At 36.2% G+C, this 24,147-nt stretch overlaps 2 protein-coding genes across 3 annotated transcripts; both read left to right on the top strand.

Moving 5' to 3' along the window:
* The first annotated feature begins 1,645 nt into the window (after nucleotides 1-1,645).
* LOC114262909 (glycerophosphodiester phosphodiesterase GDPD6) lies at nucleotides 1,646-9,357 on the top strand. 2 transcript variants are annotated; one of them, XM_028203348.2, is made up of 8 exons: nucleotides 1,646-2,002; nucleotides 3,636-3,814; nucleotides 4,550-4,733; nucleotides 4,862-4,936; nucleotides 6,699-6,808; nucleotides 7,351-7,569; nucleotides 8,378-8,533; nucleotides 9,014-9,357. In XM_028203348.2, the coding sequence occupies exons 1-8, from the start codon at nucleotides 1,888-1,890 to the stop codon at nucleotides 9,236-9,238; spliced, it is 1,263 nt and encodes a 420-aa protein (XP_028059149.2). In that variant the 5' UTR covers nucleotides 1,646-1,887; the 3' UTR covers nucleotides 9,239-9,357. The 2 variants fall into 2 exon arrangements, with proteins under 2 accessions (XP_028059149.2, XP_028059150.2); XM_028203349.2 differs by having other exon boundaries at nucleotides 1,801-2,002; nucleotides 6,699-6,790.
* A 5,910-nt stretch (nucleotides 9,358-15,267) lies between these two features.
* LOC145824161 (uncharacterized) lies at nucleotides 15,268-15,711 on the top strand. Its single transcript, XM_082923771.1, has one exon. The coding sequence runs from the start codon at nucleotides 15,268-15,270 to the stop codon at nucleotides 15,709-15,711; it is 444 nt and encodes a 147-aa protein (XP_082779897.1).
* Nucleotides 15,712-24,147: the final 8,436 nt, after the last annotated feature.

Below are 24,147 nucleotides of genomic sequence, written 5' to 3'. Positions count from 1 at the left end.
GAATAGATTGTCAATGAAAAGTCAAATAGATAAGAAAAGTCAAGGGGTAAAATTGAAAATAAAATATTTTCTAGGACTTCTTACCGAACTATTTCATAAAGTGTTGACCTCTCACTAATAAAAAAAATACCAGACTTAATGCCTTAGACAATTGGTAAAGTGGATTTTTTACCAATTTTTTTTAGTTAAAATTATAATTATTGTCCATTTTTTTTATGACAAATATAATCTAAGTATCTCATTACAATTAGACAAATAATATACTCTCTCTTTTTTTCACAATGATAAAATTCTCAATGACCCTTTAAATATTAACAATTCAAATAATTAAAGTAAGTAAGCCCATAGAAGCTCAAAAGCATCTCCCATTGATCCCCTTGATCGTTATCCTTTTCTATTATTTTGAAAACTTTCTTTATTCTTTTAAAATTTAAAATTCTAAAAACTTTAGCTAGTTCGTAACTTTTAATATTTTCAAATTCTTACAAAAATATATTTTGAATTTTAATTTCTAATTTTTTTTAATTATTAACTTATTAGAATTTAGAATAAATTATAAATACATTCTTTAAAATTTATTTAAAGGGTAAAGCTTGTCTCTAATTTGGTTTTGGACTGGACCGTACTATTGGGCCTCCGTAGGCCCATCACGGACTCTACATCAATGATCTGAATCATTCAATGTGTAGGGCTCATCGAGTATTTCATCATTGTAAAAAATTACATTGATCGGATATCGATTGCTACTTGATCATATCACATTTCTGTTAACAATTTTTCTTTTAAATCATTCTGAACATTTGACAGAAATTTAATCTGATAAAGTAGCTATCGATATCCGATAAATATAATTTTTTGCAAGGATGAAACACTCAACAAACTCTACACAACGATTCGAATGATCGATACGGGCTCCGTAATCGACCCACGAGGCCCAACAGTACAGTCCAGTCTAATTACAAATTGAACACAATTCACATCCTTATTTAAAATATGAATACCTTATAATTTTAAAAATTACAAATATTTTTTTATTAAAATTTTTTATTTAATAAAATTAATAGAAAAAATAAAAATTTTAGGGCAAATTACATATGCCTCCCTCGTGATTTAGTTAAATTACAGATATCCTTGAGATTTTAAAAATTACAGATACCCCCTCAAGATTTGTATTTTCATAACAAATTGCCCACTGAGATTTATATTTTCATAACAATTTGTCCCTTAATTTGTTATGCAAATAGTACCTTCAGGGATATCTGTAATTTCTCAAATCTCAGGAGTATCTGCAATTTTATTAAATCTTGAGGGGATATATGTAATTTGCCCAAATTTTTAACAACACCTCTAGTTTTATTTATTATGCAATTAAAAACTTTAAAAATATAAGTTATAATTTTTAAAATCACACCAAACGATTTATATTTTAAGAAAAATTCAAAGATTGCATTTATAATTTTCTTCAGAATTTATTGCAAGGAGGACCCGTAACCCGTATGTAATGGGGTGATGTGGTAGGAAGACTTACTTTTGAAGTCTAATTCCAATTTTGACTTTGCATCATCATAGGTGATGTGGAGCCCACCTCACCCATCAGTCAAAGCGACCACCATATTAATCCAATTTAGCTTCATGAAACCAATTCACATCTACCCAATAACACAGACCAATCACAACCATCCACGTTTGCAATCTCTCCCCAAATCAATGGTCCACAATCACCAATCCACCACTACTCTATCAATCCTCCATCTTATCATCATCTATTAAACGAATATTCTTGGAATTATCAGTTAAATCCACGGCTAGGAATCTCAGACCCACTCAATGATTTTTCAGACTACACTGGAATAAAAAAACACTCATGTTAACATTGCAAGTACATATATGTATGTACACAACCCACTATCCAGGAAGACAAGAAATCAAGAAAGATCACCTCTAGAGAGACAGAGAGAGAGAGAGAGAGAGAGAAGGGGAAGAAGCACCATGGCTTCATTGGGTAAGGATGTATTTGTTATTTATGTATATCTGTGTATGTACTTGTAAATGTGATTTTTGGTGATTTATCATTTTGACCAATCTTTTTTTGCTTTGTTTCTTTGCTTTTCTTTCTGGGTTTTGCTTTTGAAACCCTTTTTTTTTTTTCCTTTTTTTTTTTTTTCTCTCTTATTATTGGTGGGTTGATTCTGAATGATGACATTTTGTCTATTTTAAGTTGTTTTTGGACAAAGTATTGGCCAAGATTGTGTTTTGTGATTACATATTTTAAACCAATGAAAGCATGCCATGTTTCTGTTATTTGGACCAAATCAGCCATGTAATTATAGTTAATGACTAACCTCTGATCACAGTGGTGATATGTCATGTTGTGAAAAATGTGACTTGTGGTGATTTCTCTTTTTGGACCAATGTTTTTTGCTTTGCTTTTTGTTTTTCTTTCTGGGTTTTGTTTTTGAAACCTTTTTTTTCTCTTATAATTGGTTGATTGATTCTGAATGATGACATTATTGTCTAATTTTGAGTTGTTTTTTAACAAAGTATTGACCAAGATTATGTTGTGTAATCACACATATTTTAAACCAATGAGAGCATGCCATGTTTCTATTATTTGAACCAGATCAGCCATGTAATTATAGTTAAGGACTAGGCTCTGATTTACCATAGTGATGTGGCGTGTCGTGATTAGTTCACTAGATATGCAATTAAGGCCATTAACGAGTATTAGTAGGCTCTTGCATGTAAGGAATTGTTTCTAAGTTTATATCTATAGTATGGACTGTTTGTTTTAGCAAATCACATCTTCATTTGTGGTTTTTTAGTAATTTTATGTGTATGGGTTAACTGGGAATTATTGATTGGATGAGGAAAATAATTTCTAGACAAGATTGCATGTACTATGACTAATAACAATAGGATTGCACAATCCGTGAATGTAAGCTGAATTAGCTGAATCACATTAAAATTGGTCCTTTTCAGACCTTGTTTTAGCAGGAGCCTCGTGCACTAGATCCCCGGTAATTACTCCAACAATGTGAAAGTGTATATAGATGGGTTGTTGAAAATTTAAATGGATGATTCCCTTGTACAGAACCAGCATGGCTCTACTTAACAGCTGACTTGCAAGAAACAATAAAATGTAATGACCTTAAGTAGTTGGTATAAGACATTTTTGAGTTGGGTTTGCGTGTACTCCGATTCCAGATTTCCTAATCAAGATCTTTTATTTTAATTTCTAAAAAAGCCTTATGCAGAGACAATTGTCAGAATTTGATTTAATTTTCCCTGGGGCACAAAAAAATTATCACAAAAAAAGAATTAAGCTCAGTGTTGAATTTGATATTAATCCCAGATGGGTCTGAAATTTAATTATTTTTTATGTCAATTGTCAGAGAGACTACTGGTCAGTTTGTTTAATTTTAAAGCTGAATCTATGTTTCGTAGCGATACTTTATTTTTATGGACAATTATAAATAAATAAACTTGCAATTGAGGAATGCAATACCAACACATTATGCTCATCTACTTGTCAGGGCTTTTCTCATTGAAACCTAGGAATTCATTCATTGAATCTTTGCATGCTTGTTAGTCTTTTATATACTGATTGATACATTGTTTTGTTAATTCACTTGTAGGTGTTGTCCCTTTTATTTTTGTGCTACTCATTGTTGAGTGTTCTGCAAGGCCTTTCTATCCACTCCCTAGCAAAGTGGAACATAAGACTAGACAGCCTCTGCAGACTTTTCGCCCATACAACATTGCACATCGAGGTTCAAACGGAGAGATTCCTGAAGAAACCACTGCTGCATACAAGGTAAGCTTGCAGCATAACATTTTGAAAATCTGAAAAAATATTTCTGTGCTCTGATCATGTAATTAGTTTGGAAAGTTGTCCTCTTCATGATGGAGGGCATTAAAAAAATTTACTCTCCTCAAATTTGTGTAAGCCCTTAGTCTGTAGATCAGCTAATTTATATTGGTTATGTGGTCCTTTAGTTTTACCATATGTCTATATGTGTATTCATATATGCTCAAACATATAAACACTAAACTCTCTTCACTTGCACCGCCAGGGAAGATGTGGAAGTTCTAGAAATTGCCTCAGATGTTTATGCTTTTGCCCTTCAAGAAGTATAAAACAACTCATTTAAACTATAAAAAATAACTCATCAAGGAAAATTTTGAAATAATAAAAAGCGTATCCAGCTTCATCTTTGTGTTCATACCAACTTGGGTGATTCCTTTATAATATAGTGTAGATATATATAAAGATTAGTCCTGCCTTCTGGTCTTATCAACAAAATAAGATTTTTGATATATTCATAAATGTAAATTTGTTCATTTTTGTTTTTTAAGTTCTGTCACAGATGCTTTAGTTTCAACATTTTGAATTTTGTCTTGCCATGAGAATATAAACGTGTAACTCTAAATTTTTTTGCCAGAATTGAGAGGTAAACTAGATGTATCCAATGTCTTGTGTGCACTTTTAACTTAAGATGTCCCTCTTTTTCTATGATTAATGTATTCATGAAAAATGAATTTCTGGCAGAAAGCTATTGAAGAAGGTGCAGATTTCATAGAAACAGATATCCTATCCTCCAAAGATGGTGTTCTTATGTGCTTCCATGACGTAACTCTTGATGATACAACTGATATAGCAGAACATAAGGAGTTTGCAAATCGTAAGAGGAGCTATGATGTCCAAGATGCCAACACAACTGGTTATTTCATTGGTAATTTCCTTTATCTTATGCTTGTAATATAATAACACTCTTTTTGTGCATGCAGTTGATTTCACACGGTAAGAATTAAAGTCATTGCGAGTGAACCCTTTAATGTATATTTTGATAATCTCGTGCAGTTGATTTCACACTGAAAGAACTAAAGTCGTTGCGGGTGAAGCAGAGATACCCCTTTCGGGATCAACAATATAATGGTTAGTTCCATGTTGGAATTTAACATGAACTCAACAAGTCTTTCCAAAAAAAAAATTCATCAAAGTTGTGAAATTTTGTTTTTCTTTCTAATGACATCATCTTTAGTTTGTAACTTTTGAAGTTGCTAAATGACATCATAAGGAAATTTGAAAATGGAAAAGTGGTTCCCTGTGACGGCTAATGCTTACATCTGCTATATCTTTCTGTTACATATTATCTTTGATAGCTAAGAAAGAGAATTACAAAGTTGGAATAGACAGTTGTTGGGCCCAACAGTTCATGATCTGCAGTTACTAGACTATTTTTGGGGGTTACTATTGACCACTTGCCTATTTCACACTGCCTTTTTCATATGTCTAATAAATGCCCATTTGCGAAACTTCTCAGCCTGGACAAAGGAAGTAGATGCGTACAAAGCTTGTGATGCAACTAAGAGAGACCGTTTCATTAGGTTTTCTTATCCTTGTCAATGGTTGTGGCTGCAAGTATGGTTAGAATATGAGATTGGGTTATCCACGGCCTCCACCTAAGAGAAGAATGATAAAGGAAGTAGCAAACCAAGAATTTAACGTAAACAAACAGTTTACAAAATTTTATGCTTTATTATGTTCTATCCAATGTGATAACAATGCGTACAGATTTTGATAATACTAATCCTCTTTATTCATCACCAATGTTACATGGATTCTTCTATTTTTCTCTGAGTACCTGTTTCTATTGGATATGATAAGGGCAAGGGAGTAGGATATGTGTTCAACACCTGTACTTGGTTTAGATATTTGGATCCTCAAATTTTATATGATGTTTGAAGAAGAAGAAACTCACATTTGCTACCAAGGAAATATTTCTGGCCTTAGAAATTTCTTATTTTCCCTAAATCTTATTTAATTTCAAGTACATTTCTAAATAGTTTACATCTTCTTATCTAAGAGTATAATACAATATGCACTATAATTAAGTGTTCAGGACGTGTCCTGTTCTCATACCCCCACTTTTGGATACATATCCCAATACCCTAAGATTTAGGTTTAGAAAATTAGACGCTTGGACATGCATCCACACCTAATTACCTGAGTCCATATAACATAGTTCATCACTAGGTCAAAGAAAACAACACTCACAAGTAGAACAAGCTCATCAAATTATAGCGTTGATCTAAAAACCCACCACTATCATACCATATTCAAAGTATGTGGTGTTATCAAGTTTCTTTCCTATTCCATGTACCATAAAGATCAGCATCCTAGGTAAAATTAGAAATCCTAAGTTTGTGACTCAGCTTGCTGGTGTTCATTTACTTGGTCAATTGCTTCGCTTGGAAATTTGAATGTAGACATGGTGATGTGTCCCCTTCAATCACACTAGGTTTAACATTTACAGTGAAACTGCATTGCATGTTAACTTGGACTGTCAAATATTTGGAATTGTAATTTGATGAATTGCATTTCCATAAATGTTGTTGTTTGGTATAACCTTGGAATTGCTTCGTACTTCTTTTTTTATGTTTATTTACTTTCTTCAAATTTGCTATAATTCTGTATTGAAAGAATCGGCCTCTTCTAGTGATACTAATGTTTAGAGTCTATGCACTGTTCCCTTATATTAAGATACTTCCTGTTTTAAGTTAATTTATGTAAAACATGCCATAAACAATTATATAAAATTAATAATATTTTGTAATATCAACTATGTATAAACAAACGTGTTTATGTAAGTGAGGTATATAGTTTCCTAAGATCTCTTTTTTAATGTACTATTCAGGAAGATTTCAAATCATCACTTTTGAGGAGTACATTTCAATTGCTTTAGATGCATCAAGAGTTGTCGGAATATATCCAGAGATTAAAAATCCGGTATTTATCAACCAGCATGTGAGTAACTAAAAGAGTAAAGCTTTATCTGCTATGCTGCTGCAAAATGGTTTTATTAAACTGTCATTTGATAACGTTGTTAGTTTCCTGTTCACACTTGTTTTGAAAACAAAAAACTTATTTAGTGAGTTGTCTCGTCAAAGGTGGTAACCAGCAGTGGAGGGTGGCTAAATTTGTTAGCCGGAATGTTGCCAGAGGTCATCAGGTTAGCAGTTGCAGAAGGCAATAATTGTCTGGTCACCGGAGGGTTGCCAGCCGGCAGCCAGTGGTGGCTTGTGGCGGTGGTGGAGGGAGGAGAGAGTAAAAGCTTGTTTTGAAAACAAGCGAAAACACATTTTTTCGTTTCCAAAAATTTTGAAATCAATTTACTTTTTGGAAGGAAAAACAACATATCAAACAAGTTTTCGTTTCTAGTTTCAAAAAAATAAAAATAAACGGAAGCTACCAAACGAGAATGCTGGTTTAGTGTGATATTGATGGAAGTGACTGGAGTCACTAGTGTTTATCAAAAACACTAATGCTCAAACTGCTGCTTTCAACAGGTGAAATGGCCAGGTGGTAAAAGATTCGAGGACAAATTTGTGGAGATGCTTAAGAAGTACGGATATAAAGGTTCATATATGTCGAAAGATTGGTTGAGACAGCCTGCATTTATCCAGTCATTTGCTCCAACATCACTTACTTATGTCTCAAACCAGACTGATCTGCCCAAAATCTTCTTAATTGATGATGTTACAGTACCAACCCAGGACACAAATCAGGTTCTCCTCATTTCCTTGGCTTCCTTTTAGACTACTATTATCAGTTATTATAAAACTACACTTTTATTGTCGAGAAAAATGTAGTAATGTTCGTTCAATATAAATGGCGCATCCACAGTGATAATCTTGCTGGAACTTTGTGTCTTCAACTTGGGTTTTTTCCCCTCTCTTTTATATATGTGGCGTGCACGAGCATGTGTTGCATGCGTGCACCAACACACAAGGAATTAAAGTTTCTCAATTCAAAACATCACACGAGTTGTATAATCATTATGCAATCTAGAATATATTATCTGCGGTTTTTTAGAATTTGGAGGATCTTTGATGTTACATGGACTCTTCTAAATTTATATAGTACTTGTGTCAGGTACTTGACACTCGAGTAAGTTTACCACAAAAACTATCATGAAATGTACACAAACAAACTATGCATAAAACTTGAATTATTCATCTATCACATATATACTAATTCATGTTTACCATAAAACTCTCATATTATGCATAAAATGTTTTATGGAACCTTGTGAACACTATTTTACCCTAAAAATGAAGTATATTAAGAAATATGAATATTTTACTGTGCCCCCGTGTCTTGAACATGGAAATTAGACAAGTCAGACACCTAGACACATGCACCTGACACTTATGCCTAAGTCCATGTCACAGAGTCTCTGACTTGTGTATTTTTACTATTGCTCATTGTCTCCGGTTTCTGTTGTATATGATGACCTGTTCATTTTGAAGTCATGATCTGTGTCGTTGCTATTAAAGTAATATTATCAAGTAATATTATTTCTGATATATGCAGTCATATTGGGAAATCACTTCAGATGCTTACCTCGACTACATTAAGGAATATGTAGTGGGAATCGGACCTTGGAAAGATACAGTGGTTCCTGTTGTGAATAATTATTTGCAGACACCAACCGATCTTGTCACCAGAGCGCATGCTCATGACCTACAGGTGCATATTTCTCACTCTGAAGTTCATATGAGATTATAATCTAATCAATATCTTGTGAATTTGTATCTTTCTGGTTGTATGACCTGGTCTTTGTATGTTAATCGATAGTGAACCTTTCAAATAATGACAACTTCCCAAAAAAAAAAAAGAAAAGACGAGAGAGAGAGAGACAGAAAGAAAAGGAAAGAGCGGAGGTTTAACTGGAGCTATGGGTCAATCTGTAAAGACTAATAGACAGTTAAGATTGCTCAATCTGTAAAGATGAATATCCTGAAAAATGTTGCAAGCCTAGAACAGGATTTATCTGTTGCCTCCTTATTGACCATTCACATTGTGTTTCTCAACTCGTACTAGTGATAATCTTGTTCGAAGAGTATTCAAAATTTGTCATTTTTGCTTGTATACCCAAGATTTTATTTTCCATTTGAGTTCAAATTAAAATATGCTAAATCTTTACTTGGTTTTGTGATTTTGTTTCAGGTGCACCCATACACGTACCGGAATGAGAACATGTTCTTACACTACAACTTTAGTCAAGACCCTTACATCGAATATGAGTACTGGACAAACAAGATAGGAGTCGATGGACTCTTTACAGATTTCACCGGCAGCCTCCATATGTTTCAGGAATGGAACTCCCCTCTCTCGTTGGATGACAAAGATGAATCTGCTCTATTGCATAAGATTGCATTGATGCTTTCGTAGTATAGAAAGAAATGAGATATAGTTCGTTGTATTTTTTATTATGTATTGAACATTTGTTGTTCAATTTAACTGCAAATATTGTATTCATTTAACTGCAAAATTTGGATCTTTGATACTAATTGATTACTGCTAACAAATATTGCATGCATTTAACTGCAAAATTCATTCAGGTCCAGAAAATTCAACTGCAGCGAAAGCTCCTACAAGAGTGATAGATACTGGAAAATCAGTTGATCCTGGTAATTACCGCCCAGAGCCTTCATTCAATTTTGGGACAACGGCGAATGAAAACTGGCTTATCTTGGAAATTATCGCTCAGCACCAGGGATCATGTTGGAGAAAATACCGAATGGAAAAACAATCAATCCCACCAATTCTCACCCCTGGGATTTCGCAGTCTTACTTAGGAAGAGAGCAAATGAAAAAATGGCTGAGGCAGCAAAAACCGAGCAAGAGAGAGTATCCAAGAAGGTTCAAGTTTTAGCCAGCTGTATTCATGACAGTGCGACTATCAAAATGATGAAGCTAATGCCTAGTGTGACAACAACCGGCAATGGCCCCAGTGGGAGGAAAATCAAAGGGTTGCTGTACAAGTTCGTGAAAGGGCACGTGAGCATAGTCTGTGTTTGTCATGGCGTCTTTCTCACCCCAGCAGAGTTCGTTAAGCACGCTGGCGGCAGTGATGTGGAGAACCCCATGAAATTGATCAATATCGTGCCTGGAACCCTTTGAGCAATGGTGGTGGCTTTGTCACCCATTGTGCACAGAAAGAATTTCACAGAATGGGTTACAAATGTGATTTAAAATGTTCGCAATTAAAGCTGCAAACATCATCTTATATGGCATTTGTGCATTCTGTGTCCGGTTCTTTATGTGCACATAGTATGTAGTGAGGTAGGAAATGAGAATACACAAGTGCTCTACCTTTAAGTTGTAAGCTACGTCTCCTAAGGAGACTTAATGTGGCCCACATACATATTAATATTTGTAAATTATATATATTATATATTATTTATATATTTATTGTTGGATCATCCCATGTGAGCTCCCATTGGAGAACCCACTTTCTCCACCCAATGGAAGTGGCTCTCCCACTCTACCAACCCCACTAGAGAGTGGAAGAGGGTAGGTGGTGACCAATGAGGCTCTCCCTCTTTGGTGTATAAATAGAGGTTGAGGGGAGAGTTGAAATCATCAGAAATTGAGTGTGAGAGCTGTGAGTTGAGTGAGTTTCATCTCCTCCTCTGTATTTGTATTTTTGCTCCATTTTAGTGATAATTCTCATTTCTGTCCGTGGATGTAGGCATTGGGCCGAACCACGTAAATATTGTGTTCTCTGTGTGTGTGAGATAAGTTTCTGGGTGTCTTTGATCCTAACAAAGTGGTATCAGAGCCAAGTTGTACGTTTTTCGAAAAAACAGAGCGTTGTTTCGAAACTGCCCAGAAATCGTATTGCTCGAAATCAGATTTTGAGCATACTAGGAGCAAGTGCTCGACGAGAGGAGTCCAGAAACATAAAGCAGACACCCAACGGAGGCCGGACGCGCCCTCACGCGCCCCTGGAAGTTGGCGCGTGAGTCCCAGTCTCGCCACGCGCCACCACGCGCCGAACAGGCAGACGGCGCGTGATCCCACTCTCACCCACGCGCCCCACGCGCGGACGAAGGAAGAAGACGCGTGAGTTGACGCGCGACACGCGCCGCACGCGCGCGCACCAAGCCGCCCAGCCGGAGCCGCGTTGACCAGCCTGAGCCGCTGACCCAGCCGCTGACCGAGCCGCTGACTGAGCCGCTGACGTCAGCCAGACGCCAGCCGAACCGGAGAAATAATCTGGTGCTTCTCGGCGCACCAGATTCTGCCGATCTGAACCGTTAAAATTGTTTTGGCTTGATCGAAGCCATTTGGAGTCCGTTTTTGGTGATCCAATAGTGGTTTCTGACTATTTGGAGTATTCCGGACACATCCGTACGGTCAGATTTTGCAAATAAGTTTTTCAAAAATTCGCAGTTTTTATTTTGGCAATCCGAAGTGCTTTTCCGGCTAATTTGAGCAGTCCGGACTTCACAGCAAAGCCTGTTTTTCAAAAAGAGATTACTTTCTGGATGATGGAGGAATCCACATCAGCTTCAGGGCCGATGATTCGGTTGAACGCTTCTAATTATGCGATATGGAAGCCGCGGATGGAGGACGTCCTGTATTGTAGAGATTTGTTTGACCCTATAGCGCTAAAGGGGGTCAAACCAGATGGAGACAAGGATGGGGACTGGATAAAAACCAACCGGAAGACTGTCGGTCAAATCAGACAGTGGATTGACCACAGTGTGTTCCACCATGTTGCCCAAGAGACAGACGCCTATGCCCTATGGATGAAATTGGAGGGCATGTACCAGTCCAAAACCGCACGGAACAAAGCCTTGATAATGAGAAGGCTTATAAACCTGAAGCTGAAGAATAGTGTGTCTGTTGCTGAACACACCAGTGAATTCCACAACCTTGTGAACCAGCTTGCATCAATCAAAATGGAGTTGGAGGATGAGATGCAAGCATTATTATTACTCAGTTCCTTACCAGACAGCTGGGAGACGTTGGTGGTTTCTCTTAGTAATTCTGCACCCGAAGGGAAGCTGACCATGGGGATGGTCACAGACGCCTTATTCAACGAGGAGGCAAGGAAGATAGAGATGGAAGGAGAGCAGTCTCATGCCCTTGTCACAGAAAGTAGAGGCAGAGATAGAGAAAGGGGCAGAGGTAGAGGAAGAAGTAAAAGCAGAGGGCGTTCACAGTCCAGACAGGACAACACGAGGAGGTGTTTTTACTGTGATCAAGAGCATCACGTAATAAGAGATTGCCCGGAGAAGAAGGCGGACAGACAAGCCAAAGAGAAGGCTAAGGGACACGGAGGTCCCTCAACTACAGCAGTTGCAGTGCATTCCTCTGACGATGAAGAGGTGATACTTACAGTCTCGTCAGAGTTGAAAACACCCGGCTGGATTTTGGATTCAGGGTGTACGTTCCACATATGTGCGGATAGGAAGCTTTTCTCCACTTACCGAAGAGTCAGCGGTAGCATTATCCGGATGGCCAACAACACAGTGAACAGAGTTGTCGGCATAGGGACAGTGCGATTCCTTACTAAGGATGGAAGAAAAGTAATTTTATCTGAGGTCCGACATGTGCCAGGAGTACGGAGGAATCTAATCTCCCTGAGTATGCTAGATCTAAAAGGAAATTGTTTCTCATCTAGTGGCGGGGTTCTTCATGTACGCAGAGGTGATAGAGAAATGTTGCAAGGCAAATTGTGCAACAAACTGTACAGACTGGAAGGAGAAGTTTTGACAAAGATGAGTGTTGTCAAATGCCAGTCGAAGGGTACAAAGAGAGAACATACGCAACCAAAGCGTATGATTGAGCAAGGCTTTCATCAGGAATGGCGAAAACGGTGCACGGGAACGCAAGGAGGCAGTTCAAAGGTGCACAGATCTGAGCCAGTGAAGCCAATCTTGAAGAAAGTTCAGAGCAAAGAAACCAAGTCTGTAGAGACTATGCCAGTGAAGAAGAGAGTTTCTTTTGCTTCCGTGTTAGAGACATTTTGCAACCTCTCAAAAGATGCATGGAAAGGAGGGATGCAATCTCGAGTCGCAAAGTGAGCGTTGCAATGCACTCCAATAAGGGGGTGCGAGCACTATGCACGGAGTTGCATAGTGATAACTTGTACAGACCGATGGAAGTTGTCTTGGCAGAAGGGCTAACTGTCAAACATCAGTACGGACGTACAAGTGAGACAGAACCGAACATCAGGGATTGCAGCACAGACAACGGGCGTATGAGATCGCTGGGAAGTTGTTCTGAAGTGCAGAAAGCAAAGGCTGGTTGTTCAGAAATAAGCTCCGAGCAAGGAAAATTGAGGATATTGATGTGTCACACTCTGAAGTTTTCTAGTTGCTCCCGTGTTCATCATGCAAGGAGTTGCACGGTAATGCAAGGGTATCCCGAGCAGGGGGTGCAGGACATCCAATCAGGGGGTGTCAAGATATCTTGGTTGCGCAAGTTCAAGCATAGCAAGTGAAGATATCCGAGACAGGAAGCGTGGAAGAGATTTGTGGGAGATAGGAGCAGAGGCTCTCTCCAAATCAGAGAGTGGTGTGAGTTGAGTTGAGGATGTAGGATTCCCTCCTCCTCTTGTATCTCTGGTGTATTATCTCTAGCTTTCAGGGGATGCAATGTCTCAGTGAGGAGATGAAGATTCTGTTGGTCTTTTGGGCGTGACAAGATTAGCAGCAGTGTGTGGACTGGATCACCTCACATGAGTTGAGGGGGTGATTTGTTGGATCATCCCATGTGAGCTCCCATTGGAGAACCCACTTTCTCCACCCAATGGAAGTGGCTCTCCCACTCTACCAACCCCACTAGAGAGTGGAAGAGGGTAGGTGATGACCAATGAGGCTCTCCCTCTTTGGTGTATAAATAGAGGTTGAGGGGAGAGTTGAAATCATCAGAAATTGAGTGTGAGAGCTGTGAGTTGAGTGAGTTTCATCTCCTCCTCTGTATTTGTATTTTTGCTCCATTTTAGTGATAATTCTCATTTCTGTCCGTGGATGTAGGCATTGGGCCGAACCACGTAAATATTGTGTTCTCTGTGTGTGTGAAATAAGTTTCTGGGTGTCTTTGATCCTAACATTTATCCTTATGTGTATATTTATCTTTTGATAATTATGGGTGATAATTATTGAAGTTGCTTAAAATATCAAGAACTCTAAATGGTGGTTTGGGTAAGGCCTATCAATTTTCACTACTTAAGTTTCCTTGATGGAAGGAAACTAACAAGGTTTATCTGATAATATATCTATATAAGGGTCCTTGACTTAACAGTTACAAATAGGACTGTGGTTTTTATCAATGAGGCGCTCAAGTTCTGCATAGGTTAGAAGACACTTATTCATTAAGTGTGAAGTGAGTGATATAACATTGAGAAGTTCAGAAGAAATACACACATCACACAACTTGATCAACAATGGCTGAAGGATGTTAGTATAAATTTTATTCCGCTGTATATCCATACATATATGATTATATATTGTGTATGATTTTCTTACATTGTGGTATCAGAGCTTATCTCCAAATCCATGTTGATCAGTATGTAAATTCAATACATATATATATATATATATATATCATTAATGCTCTTATAATTTTTTTTTTTTTTGTCAATACCATTCTTGCAATTGTGTAATTGTCTTCATCATGACTAGGATGCAAGAATAGCTTCAGATTTAAACCGTCTTCATCTGTGTATGTGTGTAAATGAGAATGCATGTGCACGTATGTCAAAGGGTAATTAAAGATGCAAGAATAGCTTTAGATTCTGATATAATAAAAAATAAAAAAAAAATTTCTGTAAATAGTTATGGAACTTTATTTTGTGAACAATTTGTTTCAAAATTTGGAGTTTGTGATGCATAATGAATTATTTACAGAAATTAAATATCTTGGGACCATTATATTTGGGTTTGTTTTCTGTTCAATTAAAGGTTATACGATGCCAAATTTATAAGATGGTTGAGCATTACAGTAATTTGATAATAGCCACAGCATCTTAAATTATTGTTATGTGTATAAAGTTAGAAAATAATTATATTAGATGGCATCTTATTACTTGCATTTAAATTAGTAAAATTAATTATTTTACCCACAGGAAGATAATTGTTTTATTAATTTATTTGGAATAAGATAGTAAGTTAAATATCAAAATAAAAATTTTTCTATGTCCACAGATGATGGAATTATTTTTATTTTGTGAGAGATATTTACTAGTCTTATTAATAAAGTTAAGTAGATTCGATGCAAGTTGCAATCTTTACCCACATGGAGATTAGAATTTACTTTATTTTTTATTTTTTCGTAGCATGATTTGTTCTTGGTTGTTGCAGTCATTCCTACTATATTATTGAGTTCAATCATCTCATATTTCATTTTTGAGTGGTGAAAATTTTTCTGACTGGAAAGATAAGATTCTTTTGACTTTGGGGTGCATGGACTTTGATTTGGTGCTTCGTGTGGACGAACCACCTGTTCCCACGGAATCAAGTACGCTAACTGAGAGGTCTTCTTATGAGCGGTGGGAGCGATCTAATCGTTTAAGTTTAATGCTCATCAAGTCCCATATCAGTAAGGGCATTATGGGTTCAATCCCTGACTGCAACAAGGTTAAGGTCTTCATGAAGGCTATTGAAGAGCAATTTGTGACATCTGATAAGGCATTAGCCAACACCTTAATGAAGAAGGTCTCAGGCATGAGACTTAATGGTTCTAAAAGTGTGCGTGAACATATTATGGAAATGCGGGGCATTACAACTCTACTTAAAACATTGGAGATAGATATTTATGAGTCGTTCTTAGTACATTTTATCCTTAACTCTCTTCCTATGAAATATAGTGCTTTCAAAATTTCCTATAACACACAGAAGGAGAAATGATCAGTAAATAAACTTTTGGCCATGTGTGTTTAAGAGGAAGAGAGATTGAAGCATGAAAAACTAGAGACTGCCAATCTTGCATTTCATGGAAAAGGAAAAGGCCGAAAGGAAAAACTATTCCACAACAGATAGTGCAAATGAAGCGTTATGGCAATAAAGGTGAATGCTTCTTTTGCAAGAAAAAGGGACACATGAAGAAAGATTGTCCTAAGTACAAGAAATGGCTTGAGAAAAAAGGTAATATATTCTCTCTTGTGTGTTATGAATCTAACTTTGTTAAAGTTCTTGATAATACATGGTGGATTGATTCTGGTTCCACAATTCATGTTGCCAATACTGTGCAGGGCTTTCTTAGCCTAAGGAAACTGATAACAAGTGAACAATGCATCTATTCGGGAAATGGGATGCGTTCACATGTGGAGGCTGTGGGAACTTTTAGACTGATTTTAAATTCTGGCTTTGTTTTGGATTTTGAAAACACTTTTTATGTTTCATCATTTTCTAGAAATTTAGTTTCGATTTCAAAATTAGTACCTTTTGGATATGCATTTAATTTTGTTAGTTCGAGTTTCAATTTATTGAAAAATAATGCTATTATTGGCAATGGTTTTTTAGCTGATGGTTTATATAAATTTGATTTGGATCTTTCATATGAAAATAGTCTTTTAACCTTACATAGTGGAATTGGCATAAAGAGAAGTATTACCAATGAGAACTCCTCTATGTTATGGCATAAAAGATTGGGACATATCTCAATGGAAAGGATAAAAAGATTAGTAAAAGATGGAGTTTTAAATTCTCTTGATTTTACTGATTTTGGTACTTGTGTGGATTGCATTAAGGGAAAGCAAACCAACAAGTCCACTAAAGGTGCCAAAAGAAGTTCTAATATTCTTGAGATCATACACACAGACCTTTGTGGACCATTTACTCCACCTTGTTTCAATGGTCAGAGATATTTTGTCTCATTTATTGATGATCATACACGATATATGCATCTCTATCCTTTATTTGATAAGGTTGAGGCACTTGATGCTTTTAAAGCCTATAAAGCAGATGTAGAGAAACAAACAAAAAAGAGCATTAAAATCGTGAAATCAGATAGAAGTGGAGAATATTATGGAAGGTACACAGAATCTGGACAAATACCTGGTCCATTTGCTAGGTTTCTTAAAAAAAAAGGAATAATTGCCTAATATTCAATGCCTGGTATACCACAATAAAATGGTGTAGCTCAAAGGAGGAACCGTACACTTATGGACATGGTAAGGAGCATACTTAGTTATTCCAATGTTCCCATAAATTTGTGGAGTGAAGCTTTGAAAACCGTTGTGTATGTCTTAAATCGGGTTCCATCTAAAGTCGTTCCTACAACACCTTTTGAATTATGGAAATGATGGAAACTAAGTTTGAGACATTTGCACATATGGGGTGGTCCAGTTGAGGTAAGGGTTTATAACCCACACTTAAAGAAATTAGACCCAAGAACAGTTAGTGGTTTTTTCACAAGAGAAAAGAAATCAGCTATTTCTAGTGATTACCTTGTATATCTACGAGAATCTGACTTTGATGTTAGACCTAAAGCTGATCCTAGTTCATTTTCACTAGCCATGAATGGAATTAATTCCAATTTATGGTATGATGCCATGAAAGAAGAGATGAAATCAATGGCCACAAACAAAGTTTGGGATCTTGTTAAGTTACCAAAAGAAGCTAAGGCCATTGGCTATAAATGGGTCTATAAGACCAAAAGGAATTCTTCTGATAACATTGAACAATATAAAGCCAGACTTGTAGTCAAAGGTTTTACCCAAAAGGAAGGAATTGATTACCATGAGACCTTCTCTCCAGTTTCTAAGAAGGACTCATTTCGAATAATCATGGCTTTAGTAGCTCATTTTGATTTAGAGCTACATCAAATGGATGTGAAAACGGCTTTTCTTAATGAGGATCTTGAAGAAGAGGTATACATGGTTCAGCCTGAGAGATTTTCCTCAAAGGATAATCACTTGGTTTGTAAGTTAAAGAAATCTATATATGGACTTAAACAGGCCTCCCGCTATGGTATTTAAAATTTCACAACATTGTTACTTCATTCGGGTTTACGGAGAACACTATTGATAATTGTGTATACCTTAAGGTTAGTGGGAGTAAATACATGTTCTTAGTCTTGTATGTAGATGACATTCTACTGGCGAGTAGTGATTTGGGTTTGCTACATGAAACGAAAGAATTCTTTCTGAAAACTTTGAAATGAAGGATATGGGTGAAGCCTCATATGTCATTGGCATAGAGATTCACAGAGATAGATCTTGTAGAACATTGGGACTATCTCAGAAGGCCTAAATTGAAAAGGTTTTGGAAAGATTTAACATGAAATCTTGTTCACCTTCTGTAGCACCTATTGTCAAAGGAGACAAATTTAGTCTAAATCAACCACCACAAAATGATTTGGAGAAAGAACAGATGAAAAACATACCTTATGCATCTGCAACAGGTAGTCTCATGTATGCTCAGGTTTGTACAAGACCTGATATTGGGTTTGTGGTAGGAATGTTAGGCAGATATCAAAGTAATCCAGGCCTTGAGCACTGGAAAGCTGCTAAGAATGTTATGAGGTATTTGCAAGGAACTAAGGACTACAAGCTTACATACATACATGCAGATTCACTAGAGGTGATTGGATATTCAAATTCAGATTTTGCTAGATGTTCCGACACTAGAAGATCTACTTCAGGATATATTTCTTCTTGCTGGAGGAGCTATATCTTGGAGAAGTATCAAGCGGTCCATAATTGCTTCGTCTACTATGCAAGCGGAATTTGTTGCGTGCTATGAAGCTACAACACAGGCCTTATGGTTAAGAAATTTTATCACAGGACTAAGGATTGTTGATTCCATATCAAGACCACTAAGGATTTATTGTGATAATTCGGCTGCAGTTTTCTTTTCTAAAAATAATAAAAGTGGCAGCCGAAATAAACATATTGACATAAAGTATCTTGTTGTTAGAGAGAAAGTCAAAATGCAAGAAATTGCTATTAAGCACATCGACATTGAGCTGATGGTTGCAGATCCCATGACAAAAGGATTCCCAACTAAAGTACACAATGATCATGTGGTTCATATGGGACTAACTAGCTCTTTTGATGTATGAAATTGCTTTCTTATTCTGAGGGATTCACTATTGAAAACAATATTTATTTAGAATAAATACATGACCTTTGATTGTGCACTTAAAGTATTTGTCATGTGTCATGACCCAAACTCGCCCTTATGGGTTTAGCACCGTAACCGGCCAGTAATCCGTGATTACCAAAGGCCTGCTTAACAGTAAAGACAATAATACAGAGTAAAGGGCTGGCGGAAGCCAAAACAATAAATAAAAGGTGTCCAATGAGCTGTGACATTCTGAATGTAAAAAGACTTTCCTGAACATATTCACATTCAAAACCAAAACAGTATATACATACATCATATACAGACATTCAGGTTAGGGACCAAATCCGTAACATAACAGTACAGTGCAAGTCTCAACGTTGATTACAAAACAGAGGCAAAAGGGGAAATCTAAAACACCCCAAACCAACCTTGGCTTTGACGCACTCGGAACCTCGAAGTGAGGCACAATGGTTGGCTCTGACAAAACGGAAGCTTAGTTTGACACTCCTAGCATCGGTCTGGTGCCTGGACACCTACATATATATATAAACAGTGAGCTAAAGCCCAGTGAATAACAATTATGTAAAGAGGTTAAGAATGAATGTCCTTTCAGTAATTAAACAGTTATATCAGTCATTTAGAAACCATAGCAGTCATATGTGGTACATCCCATAGCAAAACAGTACAGTAGGTCTTAACAGACCGAACAGTCAGTTGATGGCCATCATAACAGTAACAGTGGTGGTTTCAAACTTGGGAACCGACAGAGATCTCTGTGACAGTAACAGTAATAGTATAGTAATAGTAAGTTGCTAAGGATGCCACAAATACAGTTTACAAATAGGACAAATATTCGTTCATTAAACAATAACGTTTCAGTAAACAGAATAGTTGATCATTCAGAAAATATTCATAATTGAACATATCTTTACAACATTGTTACTCACAGAGCACTAAGGTATAAGCAGCTAATGAGTGTCCTCGGATGCCAACCCTACATAGTTACAGAACGAACACACACTAAGTTATACACTTGGGAATCAACAACTTAGTCCCTATCTTGACTCGGTGTGGTTCTACATCAATATCCTCATTAAGATGCCTTAAATATGGCTTAGGAATGCCTAGGATGGAAAGAGGATGCAAAGATGCACTTTAAAACACTTTTCAAAATTTTCAGAAAACAGGGGTCTCGCTCGAGCGTGGCTTTCTACGCTCGAGCGGACATGCAGACAAAGGATCTCCGCTCGAGCGTGACTTCCTTCGCTCGAGCGGACTGTAAACTTCATGAAAGTGCTGGATGCATGCAATTCACACTCGATGGATGCTCGACCTCGGCTCGAACGTGAGACTCAGGTCCTCGCTCGAGCGTGAACTCTCTCGCTCGAGCGGACTGTAAAACACAAAAACTTCTGGGTACATGCATTTTACGCTCGAGCGCAACTTTCCACACTCGAGCGGAAGTGCATGACTCAGAGGGTACGCTCGAGCGTAAAGTCCTACGCTCGAGCGTGAAGTCCAAAATCTGGAATTTCCAGATTCATCCCCAAGCACAAAACTCAAGCATTTAAGCCTCAAACTCGATCCTTTTAGGCTAATTTTCTGGAAAACACTTAAAAACCCATAATACAACATGTTTCAAAGATCAATGTTGTAAAACCAAGCCCAAAGGTAAACCAATTGAACACCAATTTTCAAATAAACTTCAAGAACAAGATGTACATTTAACATGCATGTGTTCAATTAAATTCAAAGCTACTAACACATGACCAAATGCAAGTTTTAGCTCAAGAACATGATGAATTCATGGACTATAACAAAAATGTGGACATGCATGTGGAAATTCATGAAGAACAACCTCAAAATGCTATGGTATAGACATGCATGCATGAATTCACTCTCAAATTCAACTCTTTAAACCAATTCTTGAATCTAAACACTAATTTACCATGGACCATGCAAGATACAACTCAAATTCACAAATGAGAGGATAAAATCTCTACCTTAGGTCTTCAATTTCAAGTATGGAAGCTTAATTATGCAATTCCTCTTCAAATCTTCTAAGTTTCCAAGCAAAACTCTTGATGAAACCAATTTTCCTCTACTCTCCCTCTCTCTCACGGTTTTCCTCTAGAAAAGGATGAAGAATGATGCAACTAAGCTCTAAACAATATTTTTGACAAAGTGGCCCACTAGTATGGCAAAAATGTAATTAAGTCAAACTAATGTACTTTAACTTAAATAACTCTAATTTAATCATCCCAAATAAAATTTAAATTAAAGCTACCATAAAATCACATAAATTCTAATTAACATAAAACACCAATCAATTTCAGATTCGGCAGCCGATAAGGCCTTCAATTCGCAATTCGAAATTAAAACACGAACAGATCATTTAGTAGTCAAACAGATAGAAATGCATTTACAGACAATACACTCATGCAATCAGTTTAGGATTTCCTCCTAATCAGTTACTTATCATATTCGGTCACAGTTTAGCAGTAATTAGAGGTGAGGGTTGTCACATCATGTTTGTTATCCATTGGGATAAGTAAAGTAAGACCCGAATGGCTATTTATTAGTCATTTGTAAATTGAAGTATTTTATATAGTAGTCATTGAGAAGTGTCATACATTGTAATTTATAGAAGGAAATGTCCATTAAATGGGGCATAACTACTATGATTCGTGTAGTAACACTTGGCAATGGAGTGTGAGGGTTTCAATATTAAAGTTTAGGCAAAGTTTAATGGCCATAATTCAGTACATATCACCCAATACAGTATTTATATGATTTGTGGACCAAGTGGGAAAATGTAAGCTGTATCTCCTAAGAGGAGACTTAATGTGGCCCACATACATATTAATATTTGTAAATTATATATATTATATATTATTTATATATTTATCCTTATGTGTATATTTATCTTTTGATAATTATGGGTGATAATTATTGAAGTTGTCTAAAATATCAAGAATTCTAAATGGTGGTTTGGCTAAGGCCTATCAATATCCACTAATTAAGTTTCCTTGATGGAAGGAAACTAACAAGGTTTATCTGATAATATATCTATCTAATAAGGGTCCCTGACCTAGCAGTTATAAATAGACCTGTGGTTTTCCATCAATGAGGCACTCAAATTCTGCATAGGTTAGAAGACACTTATTCATAAAGTGTGAAGTGCGTGATATAATATTGAGAGGTTCAGAAGAAATACACACATCACATAACTTGATCAACAATGGCTGGAGGAGGTTAGTATAAATTTTATTCCGCTGTATATCCATACATATATGATTATATTATATGTGTATGATTTTCCTACATAAGTTACCAGAAAAAAAAAGTGCCTTATTTTATAACGCTTTTAGTTCTCTGTTTTCTAAGTTGTAAACAAAAAAACTGGTTTAAGTTTTAACCCTTCACATGCAATTTTGTGAAGGATGTCTTTTTTTTTTTTTCTTCTTCTTTTTTTACCCTCCATTTTTCCTACCTTGTGGAATGTATAAATTAAGATGGGAAATGAAAAACCTAGCTAGCTAGGTGGTTATAAGGTCTTATTGTGTTTTTAAGTTGTAAATCAACTATTGTCAAGAGTTAATCCTTCACTTGCAAATCTCTCTCTCTCTCTCACTCTCTCATATTATTGGGTTGAAATTTATTAAAATTCTAAAATTTTGTCCAACCTCTAGCATTGAGGGTTGACCGCAGTCCCAGGGTGATGGTTAGAGGCGTTAGCAGTGATTGGAGGTGGCAAGGCAGGTGCTTGTGAGTCAAGATTTGTAAAGGTGTTTGTGAGTTAGTGATTGGTGGTGATGGTGGCAGTGATAGTAGGACAAGTAACGTTGAGTTAGGAAGTAAGTGAAGATAGTAATTTTGAAATTATAGTAAATGTACTTTAAAAAAATTAATAATTTTGAATTTAACAATATGAAAAAAGGAAGAAAATTTAAAATAGGATTTTGAAACTTCACGAGGCAAGACATATCTTTTAGAATTTTAGAAAGTCAAATGTATATTTTTTATGCTTTAAGAGTGTGTTTAAACTTTAAGCGTGTGTTCATAGTCTGTCCTATATAATATGTGGGAAGATTGAGTTTTAAAAACTCTTTTCAAGTCTTGACTTACTTTATAATTCACTTAAAGTATTTGTCCAATTTAACTCTACATGTTGCCAACTCAATGCACAAGGTTTTTATTAAAAGGCCACTAATATTCCATATTCCATATATCTAAATCGGCCCAGAAATTCTGAGAGAGATATATTCAAGAGCTTTAATCAAAAGAGAGCGAGTGTTATTGAAATTGAGAAAAACAAAGAGTTGGAAAAATTCCTCCCCACACACACTGTTAAATAACCCAAAAACACAATTCCAATAAGAATTTTAAATTTTCGAACTGGGAGTGAGAATGCACTTCCTAAACTTGAGGGTGATAAAAAAGAATTTTAGAAATCAAAATTTTCCTTGAAAGGTAAATTCTGCACTTTTTATTTTCTTTTAGTTTCTTGCATTTCTTTCTTATATTGTTTTTTTTTTTTTTGCTTCAATTTCATGTTGTAAACCTGTTGCAAGCTAATCGGTAGTGGTTAGTTGAGCCATTTGCATATTTTCTGTTTGTTTTTCTGCTGTTTAAAACAAAATAAAGTTTTTGGTCTAGCCTGATTGGTTGGCTAACCAATTTATTGGCTAGCCGACTACTTTTTTGGCCGGCCAACCACTTTCTCCTGGACAAAACTCAGCAGTCCCCTAGTTATCGAACAGAATAGTCTCCAATAGTCTCCGAGGCGCCTGAAACTTAGGTTTTTATTGTTTTTATTTTAATTAGAGAGAGCTTGTGAGGATATTTTGTTGTAATATTTTTATTCTTCTCCTCCCTTATTTGGATTTATAATATTCAAAGTGATGTAATAATTTCACACTCCCGCTTTTTTTTATCCCGTTCTTTTACTCGCTTTCCTTATTTGCACATATGTAGTTTATATGCTTGTCATCATATCCATGCTTTGCATCTATGTTTCGTGCCTTAAGATCCGGTTAAATTTGCATCTGTGGGTTTAATCGATTATTATGTGATTTTGTGCGCTATCTCATGTCTTGAGATGGTTCACATGTCATATAATAGAAGTCATATCTTTAGTTGTATTTCATAATTGAATTGCATTAGAATCTTGTATATATAGGATCATGCATGTTTGACTAACTTTGTTTTTGTACCTATTTGCGGGACGTTAGTAAATATGTAAGTTTTTGTGCTTTAGCATCCCGCCTGTGT

Source organism: Camellia sinensis, chromosome 4, assembly GCF_055761805.1.
Source record: "Camellia sinensis isolate YWXY chromosome 4, ASM5576180v1, whole genome shotgun sequence".
Lineage (NCBI taxonomy): Eukaryota > Viridiplantae > Streptophyta > Magnoliopsida > Ericales > Theaceae > Camellia > Camellia sinensis.
This window is presented reverse-complemented; position numbering and strand designations above follow the sequence as displayed.